Source organism: Aythya fuligula, chromosome 8, assembly GCF_009819795.1.
Source record: "Aythya fuligula isolate bAytFul2 chromosome 8, bAytFul2.pri, whole genome shotgun sequence".
In the NCBI taxonomy this organism is placed as follows: Eukaryota; Metazoa; Chordata; class Aves; order Anseriformes; family Anatidae; genus Aythya; species Aythya fuligula.
The window spans coordinates 21,928,728-21,954,165 of NC_045566.1; the positions used below are offsets into that span (position 1 = coordinate 21,928,728).

The following is a 25,438-nucleotide window of genomic DNA, read 5'->3' on the forward strand; positions in this document are numbered from 1 at the left end:
CCATTTCTCAGCTGCTGGAAATACCCGAGGAGAAAACCTAGGCCTGACCCCCTGCACGGGACTCGGTGATACGTGCTGGTCGTGCGCCATGGGTCTCTCGGGGTCACCCTCACCCACGATGTGATACCTCCAAACCACTGCCTGGTTTTGGGGCTGCCCACCCTGCAGGGAGAGCAGGAGAAGGAGAACACGTCTCCGTGACCGTGGGGGTGCTGGTGGCCAGGCCATATGGCTGTGGTGGTCCCCAGCTGCTCCTGGTGCTGCTGTGGGTGCTGCTCACAGGGTGGCCGTGCTGGGTGCGCGGTGTTCCCCTCCGCGGCGAGCTGGGGAGCGTTCTGCAACAGTGCAAACGGGGACAAGGTGCGTGGTTTTGCTTTGATTTTAAAATATGTATGTATGTACATACCATTTGTGTGTGTGTGTGTGTACATACGTCTGTACAAAAACGCTTTTTGAGCCAGCGGGGGCCCTCGGCGAGGGCTGAGCACCCTCTAGCGGCATTTGCTGCGGCTCTCGGGGCTGCCAAGCCAGCAGGAAAGCGGCCAAGGACAGAAAGTCTTGCATGAATTTTCCTCCCCCAGCACCCCCCGCTTGCAGTCACTATCTCATTTTTTTTATTTTATTTTATTTTTTCCCCTCTCTTTAATCGGGAGCAGCAAATGGAGAGCGCTGCGTGCCAGGGCAGGGGCGAGCCAAGTGCCAGTGCTTGTGGTCCGTCGGGAGCTGTGCTGGGGTGGCTCGGTGTGGCCACAAAATGTCCCTGTCCCCTCCGTGCTGAACGCTGCCTGCTTCTGATGGTCACCAGGGATGGAGATTTCCCTCCCGGCTGCCTCCCCCTTTCCAGGACAGCCGGCAGAAGCGGCATCTCCAGAACACATCCAGAGGAGCAGAGGGGAGGCGAGGAGGGACAAACGGGTCCCCTGCTGGGGCTGGGGGTGGCACCTCGGGGGCACCCTGGCAGGAGCAGCGCTCGAGCCGGGTGCAGCTCTGGGAAGATAAAAAAGGAGCTTTTAAATAATCATTTGGTCTGAGAGCAGCCTTCCAGGGATAAATAGGCAGCATCAGTTCTGCTTAGACACATTGCCCTTTTCATTTATTTACTCAGTGGCGTTATTCCGGCTGGCCAGCCAAACCTCTGTCAATTCCCCGTGGTCCCTGTCCCTGGTGGCGTTTTGGTGGCTGCTTTGGGGACGTGTCCCCAGAGGGTGCTGATGGTACACGGGCACCAAAATTCGCCTGTGCTCCCCGCGAGTGCTTCGTGCCGCGCGGTACCAAGGCGCAGCGGCTACGCTGTGCTTTTCATCACCGAGCAGCTCTCCAAACATAAACTAATTAATCACTTGTGCCTACCTGTCAGGTCAATGATTCCTGAGATTTTTAATCTAAAAATATTTCCCTTTTGAAGTCCAGATGGACCTGTTTTGGCAACTCTGTTTTTTATTTGGTTGTTGTTTTTTTTTTTTTTAATTATTTTTTTTTTTTAACCTGTGTTGCTTCCCATTTGTATTTGGGCTTTTTGATGTGCTTTTGTTTAATGATTTATTTTTTTTAATGATTTTTTTTTTTTTTTAATGGAAGACTTAGTCTTGCCATGCGGAGGAGAGAGATGCTGGACCTGGCTGCTCTAAAATTGGCATCTGCATCCAGATCTGGCCCCGTGCTGCCATCCCCCTTTACATACACGATTATCCCTAGTGTGGGGTTATTTAGTATTAGTTCATTTTATTGGCAAATTTACTGTTGCTATTTCTTTTTCTTCCCTTTATCCCCCTTCAACTTTCCTTCCTTTGTTGACAGTGAATGTTTTAATCACAAAAATGCCAATAAGTGTTAAGGTCTTGAAAACAGTGTTTTCAGAGGAGAGTGGGGCTTAAAAAAGCTCTTTAACCCTGCATTATCCAAACCTCTCAACGGGACCTTTTACTTTGTGTGATTTTGCTGATAACTCTGTCCTTCTCCAACTTGTTCCTGGTTGAGGAGGAACACACTCCTTGCTTGGCTTAATCTAGTTTTGCTCCATATTGGCAACTGACTTCAGATGTATTTTGTAAAGGATGGTGAAAATCACTTGCTTTTGCTTCTGCTGCAGATTAGGGGGTCAGAGAAACGGGTCGGACCCATCTCAGGTGTAAGCAGGCTCAGCTTTATTAAAGTCCCCGCAACATCACCCCGCTGCGGGTGCGCACGTGAGGGATGTGCAGGAGTTTACACAGTGCTTTGGGTCCTTGTGACGGATGAGACGGGGAAATACAACTCATTTCTCTCCGGAGATGTCTTTTTTGTTGGCTTGTCAAGGGTTTGTTTTATATTTTTGCAGATGCGCACACCTGTGGAAACCACAGGCCGTGCCTGTGTGTGCAAACACAGACCGCAGGCGTAACCCAAACGGCATTGCCACATGACAAAAACCCCAGGATTTCGTGTGTGTGCGTTGATGTATCAATACATATGGGGGTGAAAGCTTTCGTGTCATCTGTGCGGCGTGCCTCCCTCTTCTTCTTCGCCGCCAGCCGGGCTCCAGCCAGGCACCCGGCGCTCCGAGCGGTCGGGGTGCTCCCATGTCATTTTTACAGGGAGGCACTCAAAGGAGAATGACTTTTACTTGAAGCAATAATTGAAACAGCGAGGACAAAAAGGGGAGAAAAATTCTCTCCTTGGCAAGTCATTTTGTGAGGATTGATTTATTGTTGCCCCTTTTCTTAGCACGGCTTAGACTTCGCTGGAACGACCAGATTCTAAAAGAAGGCGTTTTCCAAATAGTGAAATTTATTCCATACTTTGTTTCTTTCTTTTTCCCTCCGGGGGCTAACAGCTCCTTGTGCTTTAGCCCTCTGATTTAACAAGAGGGAAACTGAGGCACGGGCAGCCCTGGGCCCTGCATTTCCTCCTGCTTTTGGCGGCTGATGAGGGTGGTGCAGGATCAGGCCGTGCACGGCTGAGGTTTGGAGTAGAGCCTCTCAACGTGCCATCGTGTGCATGGATCAGGATGCGCTCCATGCCACTCGTTTGGGCAAATTTTGGTAAATCTGTTGTTTCAGTTGGTGTGGGTGAGCTGAACCCAGCGGGGCTGCTTTTGTCCTTGCTGCCCCAGCAGGCACGACTCAGGCTCTTCCCTTTGTGTCTCCGTGCAGTGCTGAGCATCCGAGGAGCGCAGGAAGAGGAGCCCACGGACCCCCAGCTGATGCGGTTAGACAACATGCTGCTGGCCGAGGGGGTGGCGGGCCCCGAAAAAGGAGGAGGCTCAGCCGCCGCCGCCGCCGCCGCCGCGGCATCAGGAGGAGCCGGCTCTGACAACTCGGTGGAGCACTCCGATTACAGAGCCAAACTCTCCCAGATCCGGCAGATCTACCACACGGAGCTGGAGAAGTACGAGCAGGTAACAGGCTCATTCGTGGTGCGGGGCAAGGCTGGACTAGGGGTGCTGTGCGGGGACGTGGAGCCGATGCCGAGCTGGATGCGCGCAGCCTGGTTCGCTACTGACATCTATTGTTGGGAGTGTGCGGGCAAACACAAGCTGTTGCTTTGTGGTACAGCGAAAACGTGATTTTTTTAGGGTTGGGAGAACCCTTTCATATTTTATTTTGCACTGAGATGGGCCGTGAAAATAGGCTCGGCATGTGTTCCCCCCCTTGGTTTTCAGTTTCACTCCTCCCTCACCATTTTGCCCCAAATCGGCCCTGTCAGAGGGGGACTCCTCTTCGAGGTGCTGGTCGTGGTGCAGGCAGTTTTCCAAGCACCCTAAAGCAAAGCTTGAGTCAAAACGTTTCTTGAGTATTTCTTCTGCCTCAAAAATTAATTTTCCAGAAGGAAAAAAAAAAAAAAGTGTCTTTTTTCTTTTTTTTTTTGTGGCAAATGATTCTTGGGGAAAAAAAAAAAAAAAAAAAAAAAGAAGAAAAGAAAAACTATTTGGGTCATGAATGCAGCTATTAGTAACACTGACAATTGCATGAGAAGCTTTTGCAAGCCCAAGCTCCAAATCGCTTTCTTTCAAACGCTTCCAGATGTTGTGCAGACTTCTCCTCGCTGCCGCGCGCCTTGCCCTCGGGATGAATGTGGCTTCTCCCCGGAGGTTTGGGTTTATGGAGTGCGAGCAAGAAAGCATCCCCCCTTTCTGGGTGCACGGCCAGGGCCATGCTGCCATGGTGGGGCCGAGGGCAGGCTCCGGGGTGAGGCCTGCACGGGCACAGCTGCTTCAGATCTGCTTCCCCAAGAGCAAGGCGGCCCCACAGCCCTCCTAGCCAGCTAACGGGGTGTTAGCGGAGCTAGGGGACGTGGCACCCCTTTATTTGTGCCCCCTCGGCAGGGTGTGCTATCAGGGTGACCTTTGTGGCTGTCCTCAGCCGCTGCTGCCGCTCCCTCGAGGCACGTACGTGGTGGCGGTGGCGTGGCACACGGGGACAGCTTGGCCATCTCACGGGGTACGGGTGGAGAGCACGTCACTGCTCATCCTTCAGGCCCAAAACGGGGGAGAGAGACCCCACGTCCTCTGGCATCTGAGCCCAAGGAGAGATACGGGAAGGGCAGAGCCAGGGAGGACTCAGCTGCAAGGGCACAGGCTCTGGGGAGGGCATTTCTGCTCCTTAGGTAGTTTTTTTTGGTTTTGTTGTTCTGATTTTGTATCTGCATTGGTTTTGCCCCCCAAATAGACCCTGATGCACCCACGTCTCCCCCAGCACCTTCCCCTGGCTCGTTCCTTCTCACAACCCATTTACAAAGTCATTTTTACCGCCAAGATGCTCCAGAAATGGGGCCGGGCCACAAAATCAATTTCTCCTTCCCCTTCCAGTCTCTCTTTCCCCACCGTGGGGTGGCAAATGGGGTTACTGTCCCCACAGCATCTGCCCATGTCCTGGGAGCACCTCAGGCTTCTCAGGCCATCATTGTCCCAGTGCTGTTTTCAGCCTGGTTTTGGGGGCTTGGATGCCAGACTGGTTCTGGGAATTGGAGGATCCCATTTTGCCCTTGAGGAGGTGGGGGAGAGAGCGATGAAGTTGCCTTCATCCAGCCCCCAAATCCCCCCCCCATCCTCACAACGTGGCATGGGGACAGCAAGAGCAGCCAGGCAGCACTCTGCCAGCAGCAAGCTAATTGGGCTTATTACCTGCTTGCCCTTACTTGTCAGGGCTCCCGCCTCACTCAGGCTTTAATTATTATCCTTATTTACTTCTCATCTGATGTGCTAAGAGCCTGGAGCAGGGCCGTGCCTCTGTGGGAAGCACGAGGGGCTCTGCAGGACGCGTGGTGCTGGGGCAGCAGGAGGAGGCACGAAGGGCTGAAAGGTTGGTGGCCCTCACATTCAGCTGGAGCTCCCCCAGAAAATCGTAAGGGCTGGGACTTCTTTATGGGTTCCAGAGCTTTATCAGCACCAGCTCCATCTGTGATCTCTGAGAGCAAAATACTGGCTCCTGCCTTTTGCTCTGGGTGCTCTGGGGGTCTCTTGGTGCCTCTGTGTGGCTGCTGAGAGCAGCTGCCCCTCACTGTGGGTCTGCCCTAGCAAACCCTGGCCATCGAGGCCTCACCCTACATCTCCCTCCTTAGCTGCGTTGCCTCCGTGTTGTCCTTGACGCCGTCGAATGACCTTCCGATCCTGGGGTTTCTTTTGCTTTTCTTGCCCTCCCAGGCATGCAACGAGTTCACCACCCACGTGATGAACCTGCTGCGCGAGCAGAGCCGGACCCGGCCCATCTCACCGAAGGAGATCGAGCGGATGGTGAGCATCATCCACCGCAAGTTCAGCTCCATCCAGATGCAGCTGAAGCAAAGCACGTGTGAAGCCGTCATGATCCTGCGCTCCCGATTTCTGGACGCACGGTAAGGTCGCTCGCCCAGACCTTTCTGCATGGCCACTGCGCAGCCTTGGAGAGGTGTCTGAGCTTCAGGGGGGAATCGAGGAGGATTAGAAGGGTAGGGGCTCCCGATCTTGAGTCCCAGGGACTGTTTATCCTCTTTATCCTTTACTTTGGGGCTCAGCAAGGGAGGGGAGAGAAATACAAGACATTCAGCCCATGTCATTTTTTCTCATTTTGATGTGACAAGGAAGTATCTACAGCTGCTTTCTCAGCACAGAGCTTTGCAGAGTAGCGCTGACATCTTCAGCCAGAGCAGCCAGGTGTCAGGAGTCACCTTCCCAGCTGTGGGAGCTGGGTGCCAGTGTTAAGAGACTTCTGCAGGCTGAAGGATGCAGCAATAATTTGAAGAGACTTGCTTTGGAAGGTGCTGAGAGAGGAGTCACCTGCAAGGTGCAGATGAGAAGCTTCCTGGCCATGAGTCCCTTGCATCCAGGAGAGAGGGAAGGAGGGAGGGAAATGGAGAAAGTCGGAGCATCTAAAATTGCATTCCTGTTTCTGGACCCCGGCACTGATTTCCTTTCCTTTTCCTTCTGTTTCTCCTTCTTTCTTCACCCTAAGGCGGAAGAGACGAAACTTCAACAAGCAGGCTACGGAAATCCTGAATGAGTATTTCTATTCCCATCTCAGCAACCCTTACCCCAGTGAGGAAGCCAAAGAAGAGCTAGCCAAGAAATGCGGCATCACAGTCTCACAGGTGAGAGATCCCAGAAATACAGCAAAGGCTGCTGAAGGAAACCTTAACATGTCGAAGGAAACTCCAGACCTTCAGTGTGAAATAATGAATTACTAAATGGGTTTAGGGCAGGCTAGTGCAGTGGGTAGGAGAGTAGACAGCAGTCTTGGCAGGACAATGCTGGGGATGGAGAAGGAAAGTCTGGGAGAGGACTTGGGAGGGATGCAGACAACACAATAATGTCTGTGTGTGTAGCCAAGGGGTTAACAGCACAGGAATTCAGCAAGAAGCGGTCTTCTCCTCAGGAAATCAGTGCTGGTTTGCAGGAGCTTATCTGAGCTGAAAGTCCCTTCTTTGAAGGCAGTAGGAAGAGTTGAGCAGAGTTTGCCTGATGAGGTTGAAGGAACAAGGTCCCGGTGGGAAGGGTTGGGGTCAAACAGGCTGATGGTTGTGATTTGTGCCCAAGGAGGGGGGCTTCCCCAGGTCGTTTCTCTTTGTTGTTACTCTTGTGCTGCTGAACGTGACATCTCCCCAGCTTGCCTCTCCTTCAAAGAAAGGCGGTTGATAAAGACAAATGGAATTATTTCCGTACATTTGAGGCAGCCACGTAGTTCCTGCAGTCTGTTCTGACCTGGGAGCTGCTGGGATCTGTGAGGGGAACAGTCAGTACTTGAATTGTTCGACTGTTCATTACTCAGGCCTGCCCTTCTTTATTTCTTCACTTTTTGGAGCAAGCTGAAGGACTGAGAGCCAGTAAATTGCCTCTGGTAGTCTTGTCCTCGTGTGAGCTTAGCACTCCCTCCAGGCTCCTGTTGCATTCCTCGTCTTGGGCCTCTTTCCAGCCCCAAGGCACATGCCTGTTCATCACTTGAGTAAACTGAAGACAGCAGTAGCATCTGGTGTCCTTGTGAGAGCATGTCTGCCTTCAGCAGGAGCAGCAGCATCCGAGGGTAGGTGTCGTCACTGCGTTGAATGCCTGCTGAGTGACTCCGACTGCATCCCCTGTGCCAGAAGACCCAAAGGTGGATTCTCCTCGGAGTTACCTGCGAGAGGCCGCACATATTGGCTCCAGGAAAGCTACAGCTGTCCTGATGCTTCCCCTCTCACTTTTAATTCATCTGTTCGCACTTACAACTTCTCCCTCGCGAAGAGAAAATGCCCAGGAGAAATACTGTGCTTATCAGCCGCGTGGGGAGGCTGCGAAGGAGGACGTGGGCATTAGTGAGGAAGCTGGGCCGAGCAGGGGAACGGGGCTCCTGACAAGCAGTGCCTGCTCCTGCTGCCATTGAATATTCGCTCCCAGATCTGGCTGGGGTGCTGATTTATTACTTTTTGCCACCCTGGGGTCTCTGCGTGTTGTATTTCTTTTTCCTGCACGGCAGCAGCACGGGATTGGGTGCGTGCAATTCAGTAGCAGGTAAATGGGCAGATGAAGCCACCTCTCTATAGAAGCCACTGAGCACTCTATAGGATCATAGAATCATTTAGGTTGGAAAAGACCTCCGAGATCATCAAGTGCAACCATTTACCTGGCACTGCAGACAGAAAGCATCATAGGAATAAATCTTACAGGGTTCAGTTACTGACACTGCTCACCAGCAAGCAAACGAGAAAGTCCTCAGAGTCCCACTAATGGGGTTGATCAGTTCGGAGTCCCAGCTCCAAGCAATCCCAGGCAGGGTGAAGGTCCTGTGGGACAGTTACAGCATCCTCTGGCATTTGTCTGTCTTCTTCATCCTGTTAAGCTTTCTAAAACAAGATCAGTAGTGGCTGCAAGTTGTTTTCTGCTTCGAGACCTGTACCCAGGAAGACATTCCCCTGCTTCTCCATGTCCAGTGTCATCAGAGAAGCTGAGAGCTGCATCCCAAACTCGAGGCTGAATCTTCCCCACCTCTCTGGAGTTGTTGACTGCGACGTAGCGGCCACAAATGAACAAGTTCAGCAGCAGCAGGGCCGATTTGGGTCTTGGGATGAGCCCCATGCTCCCCTCCAGCCTCACCCTGAAGGTGCTCCGTGCTCCCAGGCTAGCTCTCAGCTTGCTCAATCACAGAGAGCAGAGCTCGGCTGGGTGAAAAGCATTCACTCCCAGCATTTTGCGCTGATTTAACTTGGATGGATCAAAAAGCAGAGCGTAGATGATATCAAGGCAATTTTGTGCATCTGCCAGGCCTGAGTAAATTCACTGAGTATTTTTCCTTCTCTAAAAGGAGGAGAAAACACAACTGGGAAGAGAGGGAGGAAGCACATAGCAGTGCTGTCCCTGTCAAAGGGATGCTGTGAAGAAGGCAAATACAAAGCACCAAAGAGAACCGTGCTCATTTTCAAATCCTGCAATTTCAGGACTTTCTCATTTTTTTAAAACCCGTCTGATATTTTTGTGGGGTGGGTCTTGCAGTTCCCATAGAGGGTTCCCTGGATGGCAGTCCGGTCTGCAGAGGAACCAGGTGTATCCGCACAAACCTGGTGATCCCAGGAGGGTCCCGCTGTCTTTCCAGGGTTTGGGATGGCACGCACAGGTAGAAGGTGCTCCCCCATGGCTAATTAAACTGGGGAAAAAATAAGGTGATACACTGCTTAACCTGAACTAATCCTCATTCCTCACCCAGCCGCGGTTTCCAGAGCAGAAACGTTAACGTCTTTGTCTTCTCTCAAACTCGCTCTAGGTATCAAACTGGTTTGGAAATAAGAGAATCCGGTACAAGAAGAACATAGGTAAATTTCAAGAGGAAGCCAATATTTATGCTGCCAAAACGGCTGTCACGGCTACCAATGTGTCAGCCCATGGAAGCCAGGCTAACTCACCCTCAACTCCCAATTCAGCTGGTTAGTTTTTGTTTTTTGTTTATTTTGGGTTGTTAGTGTTGTTTTTTTGTTTGTTTTCCCCCCCCTCCCTCTAATCACTCTCATTTTTTCCTTTGGGTTATTTCAGTTTTTGTTTTCTGGTTTCGGTTGGTTCATTTTTGTGGTCTTAAAAAAAAAAAAAAAAAAAAAAAAAGAAAGAAAAAAAAAAGAGATGGGTTTGGTTTTGGGGTTTGTTTTGTGGGGGGCACTTTATTTTCATTGCATTGTTGTTGTTTTTTTTTTCTTGGTTCCCCTTCTCTGTTCTGGTTTTTGTTCGAAAAGCAATGTGATCAGACCGTGTGAGTGACGGGGATGTCTTGGGTGTTACGTGCATGGACGGTAAACACAAAAGCAGAAAAATGATCTGAAAAAAAAACACAAATGGGATTGTCTGGGGGGAGGAAAAAAAAAAAAGAAAGAAAATGTCCTTGTGTAATTGTTCTGTTTCAGTAGGGGCTGAAAGCATGAGTGGCCCTATGTAAGGAAGCCCAATATTTCTGGGATGTCGTCACTCATGCCATTTTGGGGGTTGTTTGGGTAAACTTTTATCCTTTGGTTTTCTTTCTGTTGTGGTTACCTTTGATTGCTTACATGACAATGTCTGGATCACCTGCAAGAGTGTGCTCTGTGTGAATTTTGTTTTCCCTTTGTGTCAGTACGACCCAGGGGAAATCCATGGCTCGCTTTGTTCCCTCCCCTTTCCCCCTTTCCTGCCCATTTGCTGTGGTTTCCATTCGTGTGTTTTGAGGGTCAAAGGCACAAAGCGCTTTGCCCAGATTTCAACTCCTCCGCTAGAGAACGATGATGCTCAGTCCGTCCGTGGTGCGTGCCACGAGGACGGCCGACCCCAAAACCCGACCCCAAAACCATCCCAGGCGGTGGTCGGCATGCTCTGTGCTGCTTGTGCCCGGCTCCCAGGAGCGATGGACAACTGGGACCTGATTAAAAGAAAAAAAGAAAAAAGAAAAAAGGGGGAACTTCACGGGTGCCATGCAGTCGATTATCCCTATAAATATCTCTGTGCCTCTTTTCTTTTTAGGGGTGGGAGGGAGAGTGGGAAGGGGTCACTTTCGTGCCTTTGAGCTCAGTGTCTGCTCGCGATGCCCTTCGGCCAGGGGGTGACACGTGCTGTTAGCAGGTAGGCTGCTAAGGGGAAGGAAGTGAGATGTACTTGGGGTCAGAGATGCTGCAGGGAGGCATCCTGCCCACCTCCAGCCCCCCGTCAGCAGGCTGTGCTGCCTGCTCTGCCTCAGCTGAGGCGCTCAGAGGGCTCGGGTGGGTGATGCAGAGTTTGGCAGGGACAGATGGTTTGCAGGAATTTGCTTTCATTCTTTTTTTTTTTTTTTTTTTTTCCCTTCCTTTCATTGCTGTAAGTGCAGAAGATTTAGAAGCAGTTTTAAAAATGTCATCCTTTCCAAACAGCTCACTCCAAACACCTGATGAAATGGCTAACCCCCCCCGGCACAGAAAAGCTGGGAGGACAGCAGAATTGCGTGTTGAGGGAGATACCGACTGCGTGCGAGGCTGCCCTGCAGTGCACATCAGCTCGGAGCGGAGAGACGCAGCCTTGCTCCTTTTCTTCCTTCAACAGGAGTCAGACCCAGTGGGCTGGAATAGCCAGGGAGCCGCTTCGGATGAGTTAAATGGGTTTGGATCTGGCCCACGGGTAGTGCAATAGGCACTTCCCCGGTTAAATAGTGCTCCTGTGTGAGTCTGTGTCTCCGACTTCCCCACAGGCAGTAACACGGCCGTTTGGAAGATAAATTGGCTGGTACCCCGCAGTAAACGGCTCAGATAATCCCTGGATAACACCGCGCTTCCAAGGAAGGACAAACGGCCTTGTTATTAACGCGGACGGCTTGAGCTCCTGGGCCCTCTTTCTGGCTCACTTGTCTGCTCTCCAGAAACACCGTCCTCTTTTCAGGGCCCTCAGTGCTAAAGCAGCACGTCAGCCCATGGAGGGTCCTCTCTCTGCTGGAAGCAAAGGGTCTCCAAGCCAGCCAGGTGCCACCGCTCTCCCTGTACGCTGCAGGGCCCTGCGCCAGCATCGTGACAGCCTCGGGGTCAGCTTGCAGAGGTGGTGGGACTGGACGTCCTCGTAGCCTTCTGAGAAGACAGCTGGAAGGACCTCGGGATTTTATCTCCAACAGCAGCACCCCAGGATGAGATCTCCCCAGCTGAGCCGTGTGGATGTGACGGCTCGGTCGAGCATCCCTGCGCTACGTCAGGCTGCGGGGCGAAGGCATGTCCTGGTGACACCTGGAGGCCTGTGACCATCCCTCCTTCAGGTTGGCTTGAAGGTGCTAGCAGCAAGAAGCACGCCTGTACATGCTAGGACTGAAATACCCATCAGTTAAAGATTTAGAGGATGCTGTTGAGGGCCGTTAGCCACCCAGGTGTGCTACATGGCACATGGAAGTGGATGAAGAGGTGAAGGACTGAGGTGGGTGATACCTCTCCTTTTACACCGTGGATTTTTTTTCTGTTTTCAGTTCATTGGCTGAGACTTTGGTAAGAAGGAGCCTGAACAAAGGCTGGATGTGCTGGGAATTTTTAGGTTTAGATACGTGGCAGGGCACATGGGAAGAAAGCGAGTAGGCAGAGGACAGGTCATGAGAAAGAGGCAACCAGCGATGCAGTCCCTGGAGGGCCGTGATGTTGGAAGAGGAGGTGGAACTGGATGCGATGGGACCTGGGACAGGAGCTAAATTCATTTCTGCCGTGGCTGGGCAGGCCCATCTGTTCTCTGCATTGATGACCATGATACCGGAGATGGGCGAATGGCTACAGTCAGTCAAAGAGATTGGCCACACATTGACAAGGGCAAGGGCTGCATCTGTCTGGCCATCTGGCACGTTCGAAGCAGGGTCCCCCACCCTCAGTCACCCAGGCCTGAATGTCAAACACCTTTTCATCCTGAATATGCACAGTTGGGCTTGATCAGCCAGATGTTCAAATAAGCCGAGATGTCTGGCTCATTTGGGCTAACAACTCCCCGTCCTCACTTTGATTGTCTGGACACTCTCAGCACAAAAACCACATGGCAAATGAAAGCTATTTCATGTGGGCTGCCCCTTTTGCCAACCAGAGTCCTGGAGGACCGCACACAGGTGATGACATCCGCTGAAATCTTGTGTGCAGAGGAGCCAAAATCATCCTGAACTTTTTTTTTTTTTTCCTGCTCACCTTTTTGTTTTGTGAAAAGTTGACTTCAGTGGCTCTCTGCGCTGGATCTCTGTCTCGTTGGTGGTAGGTGGAATGAGGCAGCAGATGAAGGTGGTTTGATTTCAGCTCCGATGAACACTATTACGGTTTATTGATGCCTTCTAAATCGTAAGACACTTCAGAGAAAAAGGACTTGTTAGAGGTCCTGGAAAATTTAAGGTGGAAACGGAGACTGTTAAAACATGAGAAAAGGCATCAAGAAGCTGGAGAAGAAGCACTCTGGAGAAGTGGTGCAAGAAATACCAGCAATCAAGCTTGTGAGGTTTTTGGAATTGAAAACATACTCGCCATGTGTTGTGCTCATCCTAAGTGATAGGAGTGGAGGAGATCTCTTTGCTGGCATTGTTTTGATGTAGGCTCTCACCCAGTGGCAAGTGCCATGGCTCGTTTCTTTTTAAACATTTCCGCCTCTTTCTCTGGAGCTGGTGTTGCCCTGATGGGAACTCGGCACTAGGGAGTGATGGTGATAGGTCTTGAGGTTGATAAGATGTGAGGATGCTGAAAATGATCCGCTGGCTCACACTGCTACGCGTCATGCTAAGCGGTGTTTATGCTGGCATTTTTTGTCCACATACGGAAGCGTCAAGGGACTTCGTGCCAAGGTCGCAGCCTGGGCTCGCAAGCTGAAAGGTGCTTATCACATCTCAGGTCTCAAGGAGATCAAACTGTGACCACTAAAAAGCTTCTTCGGTGTGTTTACAGTGGAGCAGAAAGATAAATGAGATTGATGATGGAGCCTTCTCCAGCAGAAGGATGTGACTTGTGTTCCCTGAGCCTGTTTCCAGGGAGGATACCGGTGCCTGCAGTCTGAGAGCTCTTCCCATCCTTGCCCCCTCTTCTGCCCCAGTGCACCAGTCCCTCGTAGCCGAGTCTCCGAGACTTTGGGCCATGGTAATTTTCATACATGGCTAGTACACAGGCAGCAGAGTGCTGAAACAGCAGCGCACAGGGCTCTCTGCAATTATGGCTCTGACACAAACGCATCCATACATGCGGGCCATTGCTATGCGCATATTTATCTTTGCATCCACATCAGCAGCAAGGCACATTTGCCGTTTAGATATGCACATATATTGTAAAAACACCCCGTGCCAATAGCAGTGTATATCTTGTAAGTGACATCTCCAGTGCTCCTCATGATTTCCAAGACACCGGCGCTCTTCAGGACCAGAGTTTGTGGCTGTTTGTTTATTTTATTTCCTCCCTCCCCGTCTCAATTTTCCAGGCAGGTTTGTTAAGTTTCTGTAAAGTGCTGGTTACATTTATGGCATTTTTATTTGTTATTATTATTTTATTTCGGTAGGGGAAGGTGGGATGAAATACTGCTGTCAGGGGCAGAGTGATGGTGGCGTCCTGTCAGGTGCTCAGGGATTCCCAGGTCCTCTTTCCAGCTCTGATGCTGATCATCTGTGTGATCTCAAAAGGTTTTTGCTCACCTTTAAAGAGTAGCAGGATATTCTCTGCTGCTTGTGAGGATTAACTGCAAAACCCTTTGGTTCTCAGCCGCTGTGGGAGCACAAAGCTATCACACAGCTCTGGGCTTTTATGCCGGGAGTCAAAGTGATCACTCAGAGAACCCGGTAGGAAGCATCCTCGTGTATGTGAAAAGTCCCCGTCCTCATGCTTTCAGGTGTCAGCGTGGGATATCCTCACCCTGCCAGCTGCTTCCTATCGATTTTTTGCCTTGAAAACAGAGAGCAACCCGAGAGGCTGGGAAGTGACAGGGACCCTTTGCCAGCCGAGCAGAGGAGGCGATGGTTGCAGCTGCCTTCTGCCTAGTCCTGGTTATTTGACGCAGCGCTGTTGGGTCGTTCTCTGAATTGTGCCGGGCAGGGCTGACAGGGAGCACAGACAACGGAGCTATTCCTGGCTCTGCTCCTTTCAGGCACCGGTGGGAGGGTCCTGATCCAAGGCTCGGTGTGCTCGGGATGAATCTTTCTCTCGCCTATCCCGGGCGTTGTACCTAGCTGTGATATTTCTGCTTCCCTTCAATTCCGAGGATTGCCAGCACGCGGTAAAAGAGCCATTTGCAAAGAGAGCAGCAGAGATTTTAGTGGACGTGCACTCCCCAGGGGAGACCTCCCACCTGCTCCCAGCTCTTGGAGGTGGCTCCCATCGGGGGAGCCTTCCTGGGCTCTGTCCAGAGCGCGTCCCAGCGAGGAGACGGGGGTTGTCTGGCCTTTCTCAGAGCGCACGCATGAGCCATAGTTGGGCAATTCCACCAGGACTGTGGTCGCCGTTCTTCCGAGTTGGAAGTGGCGCTGGAGATGATGAGAGCGTATTTTGGGTTGGAGCCGAAAGCGTAGCTGACCTGGGCCCCTGAAGTCTCTCCTTTCCAAGGCTAACGTCATGTATATAACCAAACCTTGCACGTTGAGCTGTCTCACACTTAACGCGCTGATCTGCACGATGAGTTCTGAAATAATCCCATAAAACCTTTATTTATTTATTTATTTTTAACCCCTCCCCTCCTCCCCTGCCTTCCAGTTACATGATAGGTTTGTTTTCTCTGTCCAGCAGTCGAGGAGGTGCTCAAGTTATCTCAAATCTGGAAGCGGGACCTTTTATTTTCTTATTTTTTTTTTTTTTTCCTGATCCCACCCAGTTGTCTTCGCCGTTACCTCTTTTTGGTGTAACGCTGGCGACTGGTGCATGCGGTGGGGAATTTGCTTACGGAGCTCATTCTGGGGCAGCTTGGCCCGTAGGGGCTGAGACAGCCCCGCGTTGTCTCATAGCTCGTCATGAGGAAAGAGCTGCCAAAGAGATCAATAAAGGGAGTCTGGCCCGGGTGCCTTCACATTTTTTTTGTGGCCCTGTGCTCCCGTTGGCTCAGCGGGAGCTCTGGACGTGGAACTGGATGGTGTCTGGAGGTGTCCACCCTGCGGAAGGCAGCACGGTGAGGATGTACCCACGCTGAGCCGAGCTTCTCGCAAGCAGCAGCTGCACGGTTAGCCTTGCTGAAAAGGCTTCTGCTTTTGACAGCGGGGCTTATTTGGGTGATTCTGTTCTCCAGTGCAGTCTGCCGGGTGGACACCTCCGAAAAATCGAGATTTGCAAAGCTGCCTGAAGGATTTTGATGCCCTGAAATGAAGGGAAAGGGCTGTCTGAGTCCTCCAGGCTGGGTTTTGTTTATCTCGGTCCAGAGCATGAAGAATCCTTCCTCCAGCTGAGGAGCTGTTGAAGAATGTTCTTGGCATTGAGCTGTAACAACATGTGGCTTTGAATAACCTCAAGAGTGCATCCCTTTTTTTTTTTTTTTTTTTTTTTTTTTTGCTTGCTCTGTTCTTCATACTACTAACCTGACTGTGTGTTTTGTTTTTGTGGTTGCTTTGCATGTTGTTCCTTCCTCTTGGCTGAGAGTCATGGGGTGGATCTTTTTCCTTTCTGTGATTCAGGTGCCTCACTCTTTCCTTTCCAGGTTCTTCCAGTTCTTTTAACATGTCAAACTCTGGAGATTTGTTCATGAGCGTGCAGTCTCTCAATGGGGATTCTTACCAAGGGGCCCAGGTTGGAGCCAACGTGCAGTCACAGGTAGGGACCCATCCGATGTACTGCCAGTGAATGCATTAGTGTTGGAGGAGCCTTTGATTGTATTGGCACTTCTCCCTCCCGTCCGAAAAGAGCAAATCTCAACCAGCACAAATGAACCAACCAACACTTAAAAAAAGCAAAGCAAACCAAAAAACCAACCAACCAACCAAAAAAAAAAAAAGAAACAGCGACAACCACCAAAAAAAAAATCAATCCAAAAGAAACCAAAACCAAACACCCAACCAAACCAACAACCATGGTCTTGAGGAGACTTGCCCACACTTTGTGAATGCATTTGGCTCTGGCTTGACAGTCGTACTAGGAGGAGAGGAGGTTTAGGAGAACAGGCATGTACTCAAACAAAAGCAGATGAGGTTTAGGTTCTGCTTGCTTTATTCTTCCAAGGGAAGGGGCCAGAGGTTTGGACTGGTGTCTCGTTTTCCAAGGCTTCCACGTACTCCTTTGATACCGAACCAGGTGTCTGCTGCAAAGGCAAGAAATGCACAAATACACAGCTAGATTTATTTTTTTTTTTTTAATTAAAAGCCACCCCTCATCAGCTGCCCACCTTCCCGAAGCGCAGGCACTCACACCACCCATGTACACACCAACAAGGCAGTGCGAGGGAGCGTGGAGCAGCGTGACTGAAATGTGCACCCATGCTTTTGGGCAAAAAGAAAGAATTCAGAGTAGCCGGTAGCTCACCCAGACAGATCTCCCACTTGCCATCCGATGTCCAGATGTGCCACGAGCCCACTCTCTGGCGTTTAAGCTCTGTACTGTGTTGAGAGACGACAGCCACTCGGCCACTTCTGCATCGGGCAAGGAGAGCTTGCTAAAGCCGAGGTCGCTCCCCTCGCAGTGCTGGACGCAGCCGTGGCCAACGAGATGCTCACCGCACGTAGCGGGGCTGGGCTGGGGTAGTGGAGGGAGAGGAACGGGGCACACGGAGGAGAGCTGGCGGTGCCCTCGCCATGGTAGGTATATCCCTCTCGGGGCCCTCCGAAATGAAAGGAGGAGTTGGGCTCACCCGGCCCCGAAGATCTCCTTCCACCGATGTCAGCTTCTCGCCGCTTGGGGCCAAAGGGTGGAAGGGTTTAGGGGAAGGAAGGCGGCTCCTGGAGCACGGTGGTGGAGCCGGCCGCAGCGATGTGCTCCAGGAGGTCCGAGCGCATCCTGCCACGCTGTTCTCCCTCCCTGCTCTTCATTTCACAAGACTTGGGACCAACGAGAGCGTGACGAGGCCACCGGGGCAGGCTGGGGGAGGCGAGGGAGGCAGGAGCTCTCCTCAGCTTGGCTCTCACCCTGAGACCAGCCACGGTTCTTCCCCCTTCCCTCTTTAAACACGCACCTTTATGACTGTTGTTACTGTTCTGTTTTTGCCATGCCAAAGATGAAGCGAAGCGGCTTTGCCCACTAACCTTTCCTCCCCTCTAATTTGTGTCTTTGTTGTCGTTGGTCTGTTTAGGTGGATACCCTTCGCCATGTTATCAGCCAGACAGGAGGATACAGTGACGGACTCGCAGCAAGTCAGATGTATAGTCCGCAGGGCATCAGTGTAAGAAAAAAAAAAAATAGGCTTGGGTTCTTGTTTTTTTTTTATTTTTTTTTTTCATTTTTGTTCTCTCGCTACCAATTATTTCAAAGCCATAGGGCTCAGAATGCCACTTAGTAGGACTTGTCTTTGCTTTTACGGTCACCTAGTTTATTGCTTCTGTATCGGTCACGCCGACGGCGGAGCTCTGGCCACGAAAAAAGTGGCGGCCGGGCAGGCTCTGTGCAGGCAGCTGGCGTCTAGGACTGTCACAGCCCATCAGCGTTGGCGCGGCACCTGCGGCCACATGCGGGCGGCTGCGAGGAGCTGCTAAACAGGTGACACCTCGCGTAACCGCGGTGGGGAATGTCACCGCGAGCACCCCGGCCCGGTGATCGCTCCGCGCCCAGGAGGCCGATGGCACCATCCCGGGGAGGCCACCCGAAAATAGCCCCGTCCTGGCCAGCATCCAAATCTGGGCTGGGTGAGCGGGGAGGGCGTTGAAAGCACGGTGGTGATGGGGTTGACGGCGATGATGATGGTAAATAGAAGGAGAAAGGGGGGAAAAAATGAGTGCAACCCAAGAAAACCTCACCCAACCGGGCCGGGGGAGGCTGCGAGGGGGAGGGAGGGCTTGGAAGCATCTTCTCCTTGTTGGTGGGTGCGCTGGCGGGTTCTGACTAGCATGAAAATTCGTAGCGACAAGCTGTGTCGTGCAGGGTGAAATCGATCAGACACACACAAGGAGAACCGAGTGTAGATTCGGGACAGCAATCCAACTTCATTTCTCAGATCAATCGTCCGCCATCTCAGCGGCGGTGACAGCAAGCTGGGAGAGGAGAGGGCAGCCTGGAAAAGGAGGCCGTGCCGGCGGAGGGGCTGGTGGTGGCAGCGGCCGGGGTGGCGAGAGGAGGAGGGGGCGGCTGGCCACAGCCGGGGATTTCTCCTGGCGAGGAGGACGAGGGTCAAGGCGGGGTGGTCTTGGGCTGGGCAGGAAGGTGGCGGGTGCCACGTTGTGGTTTGGTGAGGACCTAGCCGATGGGAAGGTTGGGAGAGGGGTATCAGAGAGGAGAAGGTCCTGCCTAGGCTTTCAGCTCGCCCCAACAGCACCACGGAGCATGGGAGAGGTGTGTATGTGGGGAAAAGGGGCCAGGTCCCTGTTTTGGCTTTGGCTCGCCCCTGCAGCTCCATGAGCCGCCCCGGCACAGCGCCCGCCCGCGGCGAGGCGGCCGAGGGAAGCCCGTGGAGCTCCCGGCTCCGCCAGCCAGCATCTGTGGCTTCTTGTCAGTTTGAAACAAAGGCGCTGAGGAGGAGACGCGATACACGAGGAGGCATTAAAAGAGCTTCCTCGCAGCCTCCAGCCCTTCCCTGCCTCTGCCTTTCGTTCAGGGATGGGAGAACGTGGCCTCGGCCGCCAACCACGGGGCGCCTCGCCCCGCCGCGTCTCCCTTCGAGTCCCTCCGAGGAAGCCACCTGGGTCTTGCCATTTGTCACCTTGCATCTGGCCACCTCGGGGCCCTCGGCCTTCGGGGAGAGCCCGGGGTGGAGGGCGGGCAGGAGAAGGGGCCGCAGGATGGGGGCTGCGCCCCCCGCGCCGTCGGGTGCCGGGGCTTAGCGGGCAGCTTGACGTCACGAGGCAGAGCCAGGGAGGATTTGAGAAGTAATGTAATTGAACATGTGCAGATAATTATGTCTCATTACATAAGCCCGTTGCAAAAGCGGTGCTCGAAAATGCCACATGAAAGAGCCCATCGTTCCGCATTAATTTCTCTGTGCGCTGAATTTATTCCCTTTCTGGCTTTTTAATACTTGAGGAGTAAATGAATCAGAGGCTGATCATGATAAGAGATGATACTTTTGTATAAATTAAAATACCCCCAAGGAAAGAGGCTGAGCTGATTACGGCTGCAGTTGGCTTGGAAAATAACAGTGGGCTGGGTCGAGCCAAAATTTTTTGGGGGGGGAAGGGTCGCTGCTGGGGATTACGAGGCAGGGAGGGGGGCGCTGGGAGAGGGGAGAAGAAAGAAGTAGTGGGAACTTGGAAGCCAAGCACAACGTCAGCAGCTGGGCTGGCATTGCTGGCTGCCAGCTGCGGGGGTAACGGGAGCAGCACGGGGAATTGGTGAGCTGGCAGCAGGGCTCTGCGCTTCCCAAACGGGGACCTGGGGTGGCTGGCAGGGGGTGGCTGCTCAGGCTGGTTTTCTAGGTGGGAAGGAGCAAAAATGAGCCCGAAGGGACCAGGCACGGGAAGGATGATGTTTGGAGACAGGGTGGTGGGCACAGAGCCCACCAGTTTTGGGGGATACTCCATATATCCAGCTAATGTGGTTTTCCTGGTAGCCGGTTCTTGGTTTTCTGGAGCCAGACAAGGAGTCTACAGCGGAGCAGAAAGTTTAGGAAGCATCTTTTGGGTTGTCTCTCAACACCTTTTGCTTGCCACTTAGCATCTTCCCATCCAGCCAGATCCCAAAGCACTCGATGGGCCCCAGCCGTGTGGTTTGCCCACCCCTGAAGCCTGGCTGCCCTCTGGGAAGTGCTGGTCCTTGGGGAGGTGCTGGGCTGTCCCGTAGCTGGAGCAGCAGGCAGGTTTTCCCTGCCTCTCCTCCACCCCTTTAACGCCGAGGAAGGGAAGCAGGACACAGAGGAAAGCTGCCAGCAACACAGCGAGCTGCGAGCCCTGCCTAACCCGAGCATCCCTGGGAGCTGCTGGAAGGAGATGAGCCGAAACCGAGTCAAGAGCCCTGTCACAAAGATCTCCGCGCGGGGCTGAGGTTAAGTCATCCCCGGAGCCCGTCAGGGCTGGGAAGGCAGCAGCAGGTTGCCCGGCTCCACTGCTCCAAACCTTGGCAGGGTTTCGCCTTCCGTGGCGGAGGCTGAATTTTGAAAGGCGTGGACGTGGTGACAGCCGAGGACAGAAATACACCCCCAGCCCCGCTCCCTCCCCGGCTCGTCTTGCCGCTGACAGCTCCGCCGGCGCCGGTTCTGCATCGTTACCAGGATGATGGGAGCACACAGCCCCCCTCGCCTCTCAGAGAGGGTGCTGAGCAGCACGCATCCCGGCGAGGAACGGGTCCGCTTCTGGTCTCGCTGTGTTAGGTCCCCCAGCCCCTGTCGGGGACACCTGGACAGAGGATGTCCCACCCGCGTCCTCCTGTGCGGGGATCTGCGCGTAAACACGCTGTTATTCAGGCTGCCTTGCTGCGAATACCCCGCTCAGTCTGCTGCTTAATTAATGATTTATAATCATCTTAAAGAAAAGCCCTTGCAGAGATTTCCTTTTGGACTCCAAGCTCCCTCTTTCCTTCTCCCCCACGTCCCCTCCATCCCTAATCCTCCAGCGAAGAAAATGGAACAGGCTAGTTGATAAATCACTTTTAATACGGGAGGCTATTTTTAAAGTTCATCTGTGCAGGATTTATTTTTTTTTTTTAATTTAAAATGCCATTTTACCTATTTACACAGCCACGGTGAGGGCAGTGCTCAGCAACTGTGTGCCAGTGGGTTTGACACCCACGGCTGCCAGCTGAAAGCGAGGAGCACCAGGCTAGCTGCGGGAGGTGAGACCCCTCTCTCCAAGAATTTACACCCCAAAGCAAGCCGCCCTTCACGACCTGCGATGATGCTCACGACCTGCGATAGGAAAAGTGCTCTGAGGGGTGTTCGGAGGCTGACCTGACCTCCTGCCCCATCCGTGGCAGGACAAGGATTTGGTCACGCAGAGCAGGACGTGGCGACAGCCTCCGTGCCAAGCAGAAAGCTCCTGAAAGACCTGGCAGAAAACCAGCCCCATGCAGGAGGCCCAGGCGGAGAGCCAGGCAGACTTGCTGGAGCAAAAACGCTGGGAGACCTGCAGGAAACGGCCCCAAAACACGCTGCTTCAGCAATCCATCACCGGGGCTCCACCACTTGGACAGCCACCGAGGCCGTGCCCGTGCTCTGGCACCAGAAGGAGACATTTGGAGAGATGTCCCGGAGAGCCCTGCCCTGCCTTTGGCTCTGTCCCTCCCGGGGAAGTCCCAGCTGCGTGCCGGGGCAGGGACAGGCTCTGCTGCCTCCTCCCCAAGCTCCCTCTTTGAGGGGTGTTCGTCACAGCGGATCCCGAGGGATTTACTAGTCAGATCCCAAGGGATCTCCTTGGGCCAGCTGGGTGGGATCGGGTTCATCCTGCACATGGCTTCGTGACTGTGACAGTGGGGTGAAAGAAGAGGGAAGGATCCAGCCTCCTCGTGGACAGCTTGTAGATGCCGTGCACCAAAGGATGGCATCGAGATGCTGAAGTTGTGGCCAACCCCAGGGCCTCTTTTGGCCCCTAATTTGGGGGCTGGGGGAGCAGGAGGGTGAGCGGAGGGAAGCACCTTTATGGCCAGACCCGTAGGAGCGTGGGTCAGCATCTCACCAACGTCTTCCCACTGGATGGGACTGGGAAATGCTCGCTGGGGGGCACAAAACCTCCTTCCCTGCAAAAGGTGAGGGCTGGTCCCCACCTCGAGCACAGCACAGCGGGGCTTCCCTGCGTATGGGGGGGCACAGGAGAGCGGTGCTGAGCATCGCGGTGCCGCAGCCATTGTCTTCAAGACGTTTCCCCCCTTCCCCTCGCTCCTCTCAGCCGTGGCAGGCATGAAAAAGCCTCTCTAAAAATAGTTCAGCACAATAGGGACCGAGCCCTGCTCCGAGCAGCCCCCGCTGCCTCTCCCCCCTTCTGCTCGCTGTAATGACCCTGCAAACACTAAATGGCATCTGAGTGCATTAAGCAGCAAACTCTCCGGTGACATAGCAATTACGGCTCTGAAATAGATTTGGTGCGTCACGGAAGATAAGGGTTTTGAAAGTTTCTGTTGTGATTATAGCTTGTAACTCCAACAAATAACAGGCTTCGTAATAAGAGGCTGCCAGCGCCGCTATTGTGGTTCTCGCTCACTGATGGCACGTAAATTGCTATTAATGTCCTAAGTGTACTTGAATATGCCAGTCTCTGGGCGGTGGAGTTGGCTCTGTGTCTCTCTTTACGCGGCCTGTCACTGTCGGGCTGATAATCTAGGGTAATTGCTGCCTCTTGCCGTGGTCCAAGGCGCGGGAGGGTGGGTGCCGCGGCTCGGGGTGCGAGCTGCCGGGGTCCCTGCGTGGGTGCGAGGCGGCCACGGCGAGCCCGGTGTCTCCGCAGGCACCTGCAGGGTGCTTAACGAGGCCGTAAGCATCTGGGCATGGTCTGCTTTTTTATGCTTGCACCCGTGGCGAGGTCGAGTGGTGGTTGCTAACCCGCCACCAACTTCTGGTCGTGGTTTGCGCTTTTCTTTTTGTTCCCTGCACGCCGCTGCAAGGTGCAGCGCGCTGGCACGCTTGGGGAGCCTGCAAGCAGGTTATGTGGGTCCCTACCCGTACCCCCGGGCACTTTTGGGGGTGAGCACATCCCCAGAACGTCCCTGTGGCCCCCTGCCACCACGCACAGAGCTCTGTGTGCCCCGGGGTCCCTGCTACGGGGCTGTCAGCCCCGGTGATGGATGCCCTGCGGCAGGAGGCACCGGGACAGGCAGCCGGCGAGGGCGCAGCAGCCCGGGCACGTCTGAAGCGGGCCGGCGGCTGCTGCCGACTCAGCGCAGGCAGGAGTCGGGAAGGATTAATTAGCCGAGCACTGAATCAATGTCAGAACGAGCAGAGGAGGTGGGGTGCGACATCTGCTCCTCTCCGAAGGGGACGGCAGCCGCGGAGGAGCTTTTGTGAGCTCCGGCGTGCGGCAGCCGGGGCCCTCCGGCCAGCTCTGCCCTCCAGAGGCTGGAGGATTTGGGCTGTGCGTCCTGGGATGCGTGCAGGTGGCAGCAGGGGGACTTTTGGGGATGGGCGCAGGGGGCAGCAGCTCTGTGCCTTGCTGACAGCTTCCCCCAGCTGTGCAGGAGGAGGGGTGCCCCCAAAGGTGGCAGCGGGGCGTGGGGCGATGCCGGGGACGTGCTGCGGCTCGTAGGTCCCGTGGGTGCTGCTGCTTTCCTCTTGCCCTGCATTTTCGTAGCGTCTGCGTCCACACAGAGAGCCAGGTTGGGGTTTCCTGTTCAGAGATGGAAGTTGTTTGCTATTTTCCTCCTTCTGTATGGGGAAGGATCCTAAAAAAAAAAGAGAGAGTACAGGGTTTTGGCAGAAATACCTTTATTTTATTTTTAAAGGATAGAATTCCCGTGAGCGCTTACAATTCACCAAAACCCCCATTTCCACCCAAACCATCCCGAGCTGTGGTGGCCACCATGAGATGGGGGTGATGGAGCTTGGGGGGGTCCCATCCTTAAGGCCACCCGATCACACCGCCGGGAGGCGGGTGGGCATTTCGGGGGGGGTCCGGGCGTGCCGTTGGGTGCCCTCGGTGCTGACAGCTCTGTGTCTCCCTCCCCGCAGGCTAATGGAGGTTGGCAAGACGCTACTACCCCGTCGTCGGTGACCTCCCCCACAGAAGGCCCTGGCAGCGTTCACTCTGATACCTCCAACTGATCTCCCAGCAAATTGCATCCCTGGCTGAGCCGGCCCCGGCGGGGGCGGGAGGGGAGGGGGCCTCTCCTAACACCGCAGCAGTCAGACTGGAGGTGAAACCAATCAGCACACACAAGAAGACTCCTTCTCTTCTCTTCTCTTCGTCGGGATGCTTTTTTCAGCCAATCTGGACACTTCTTTATACTCTCTTCCCTTTCTTTTCTGGGTAGAAGCCGCTCTCCTCCCCCTACCCCCTCGCCCCTTGCCACCGCCACAACACCTCCCTCCCCCTCCACCTCCCCACCGAAGGATATTTCGCCAGGTAGAAGGATTTTTCAGGAGGAAAAGCAAAAAAAAAAAAACCAACACAAACAACAAACCAACCACCTCCACAACCAAACCAACCCGAAGCAGCGCGCGGCCTGGCGCTGGCTGTCTTCCCGAGGAGCCAAACCAACCAACCTCAGCCCTTCGCCCGCAGGCAGCCCCGCTCCTCTCGCGCTACCTCTCCGTAGGAACACGCCGTGGCGGCCCCCTGCCCTGCTCCCCCCTCGCCTCTGCCTCTCCCAGACGTGGCGAGCAGGTAGAAGGAGCCCAACGCTCCCCCCGTGGTGCTCCCTGAAGGTACCAGCCCCTTCCCAGCCCCTGGACACCACCAGCTCGCCCTTCTCCCCGCTTTGCTCTGCTGCAGAGCCCAAAACACGCTGTGGCTCTCCGTGTGCTTGGCCCCGTGTGCCCCGAGAGGTGAAACCCTGCCGGGCCCTGGCTTTGCGGAGCTGTCGGGGACGGGCAGGAGCGGAGGGAAGGAGAGGAGGCAGAGGCAGGTGAGGAATCGCCCTCGCGCGTCACGGAAGCGCCGAGCGTCCGCGGTGGTTTGTGTGGCCGAGCGTTAGGTAACGGTGGGTGGCACCCAAACAGCACCTAGGGAGGCCAGCAGTGGGTGTTTTGAGGTGGAGCAGAGCGTGGTGTGGTGTTGGCTCCTGTCGTCAGAGCCGAGCAGGCACCGGGATGGAGGACGTGGGTTTCCCCGGCACAGGCAGGGTCCTCCCGGCACAGGCAGGGTCCCAAGAGGTTGGTGGCACCCTGCGGGTCCCCAAAACCATTTGTCGGTGCGTGGCCGGAGCAGCGGGACCCCACAGGTGCCGGGTGCCTTTGTTAGTGATGAATATAAAGGGTTTGCTTGAGGGTGAAGCCCTGTAAGGCCAAGCGGGCGTCCTTTTGGGGCTGTCCTTCACCTGCAGCTTGGGGTCACTCCGCGGAGAGCTCTCCGGGGGAGAGCTCGTGTGATTTTCTGCCCTGCTTTTCTGCTCTGCTTTTTGGACAGCTGGCGATGGG

At 54.0% G+C, this 25,438-nt stretch overlaps 1 protein-coding gene across 2 annotated transcripts in view; it reads left to right on the top strand.

Annotated features, from left to right (window-relative positions):
- The window catches only part of PBX1 (PBX homeobox 1), a 107,227-nt gene extending 82,763 nt beyond the window's left edge, over positions 1-24,464 (top strand). The window contains exons 3-9 of one of the 2 annotated variants that reach the window (XM_032192394.1): positions 3,132-3,376; positions 5,621-5,811; positions 6,408-6,543; positions 9,186-9,345; positions 16,007-16,119; positions 17,588-17,677; positions 24,032-24,464. In XM_032192394.1, coding sequence (XP_032048285.1) covers positions 3,132-3,376; positions 5,621-5,811; positions 6,408-6,543; positions 9,186-9,345; positions 16,007-16,119; positions 17,588-17,677; positions 24,032-24,124 — 1,028 coding nt within the window. In that variant the 3' untranslated portion in view covers positions 24,125-24,464. The remainder of the gene's footprint in view (positions 1-3,131; positions 3,377-5,620; positions 5,812-6,407; positions 6,544-9,185; positions 9,346-16,006; positions 16,120-17,587; positions 17,678-24,031) is intronic. The other variant, XM_032192395.1, reaches the window with a different exon arrangement.
- The last annotated feature ends 974 nt before the right edge of the window (positions 24,465-25,438 follow it).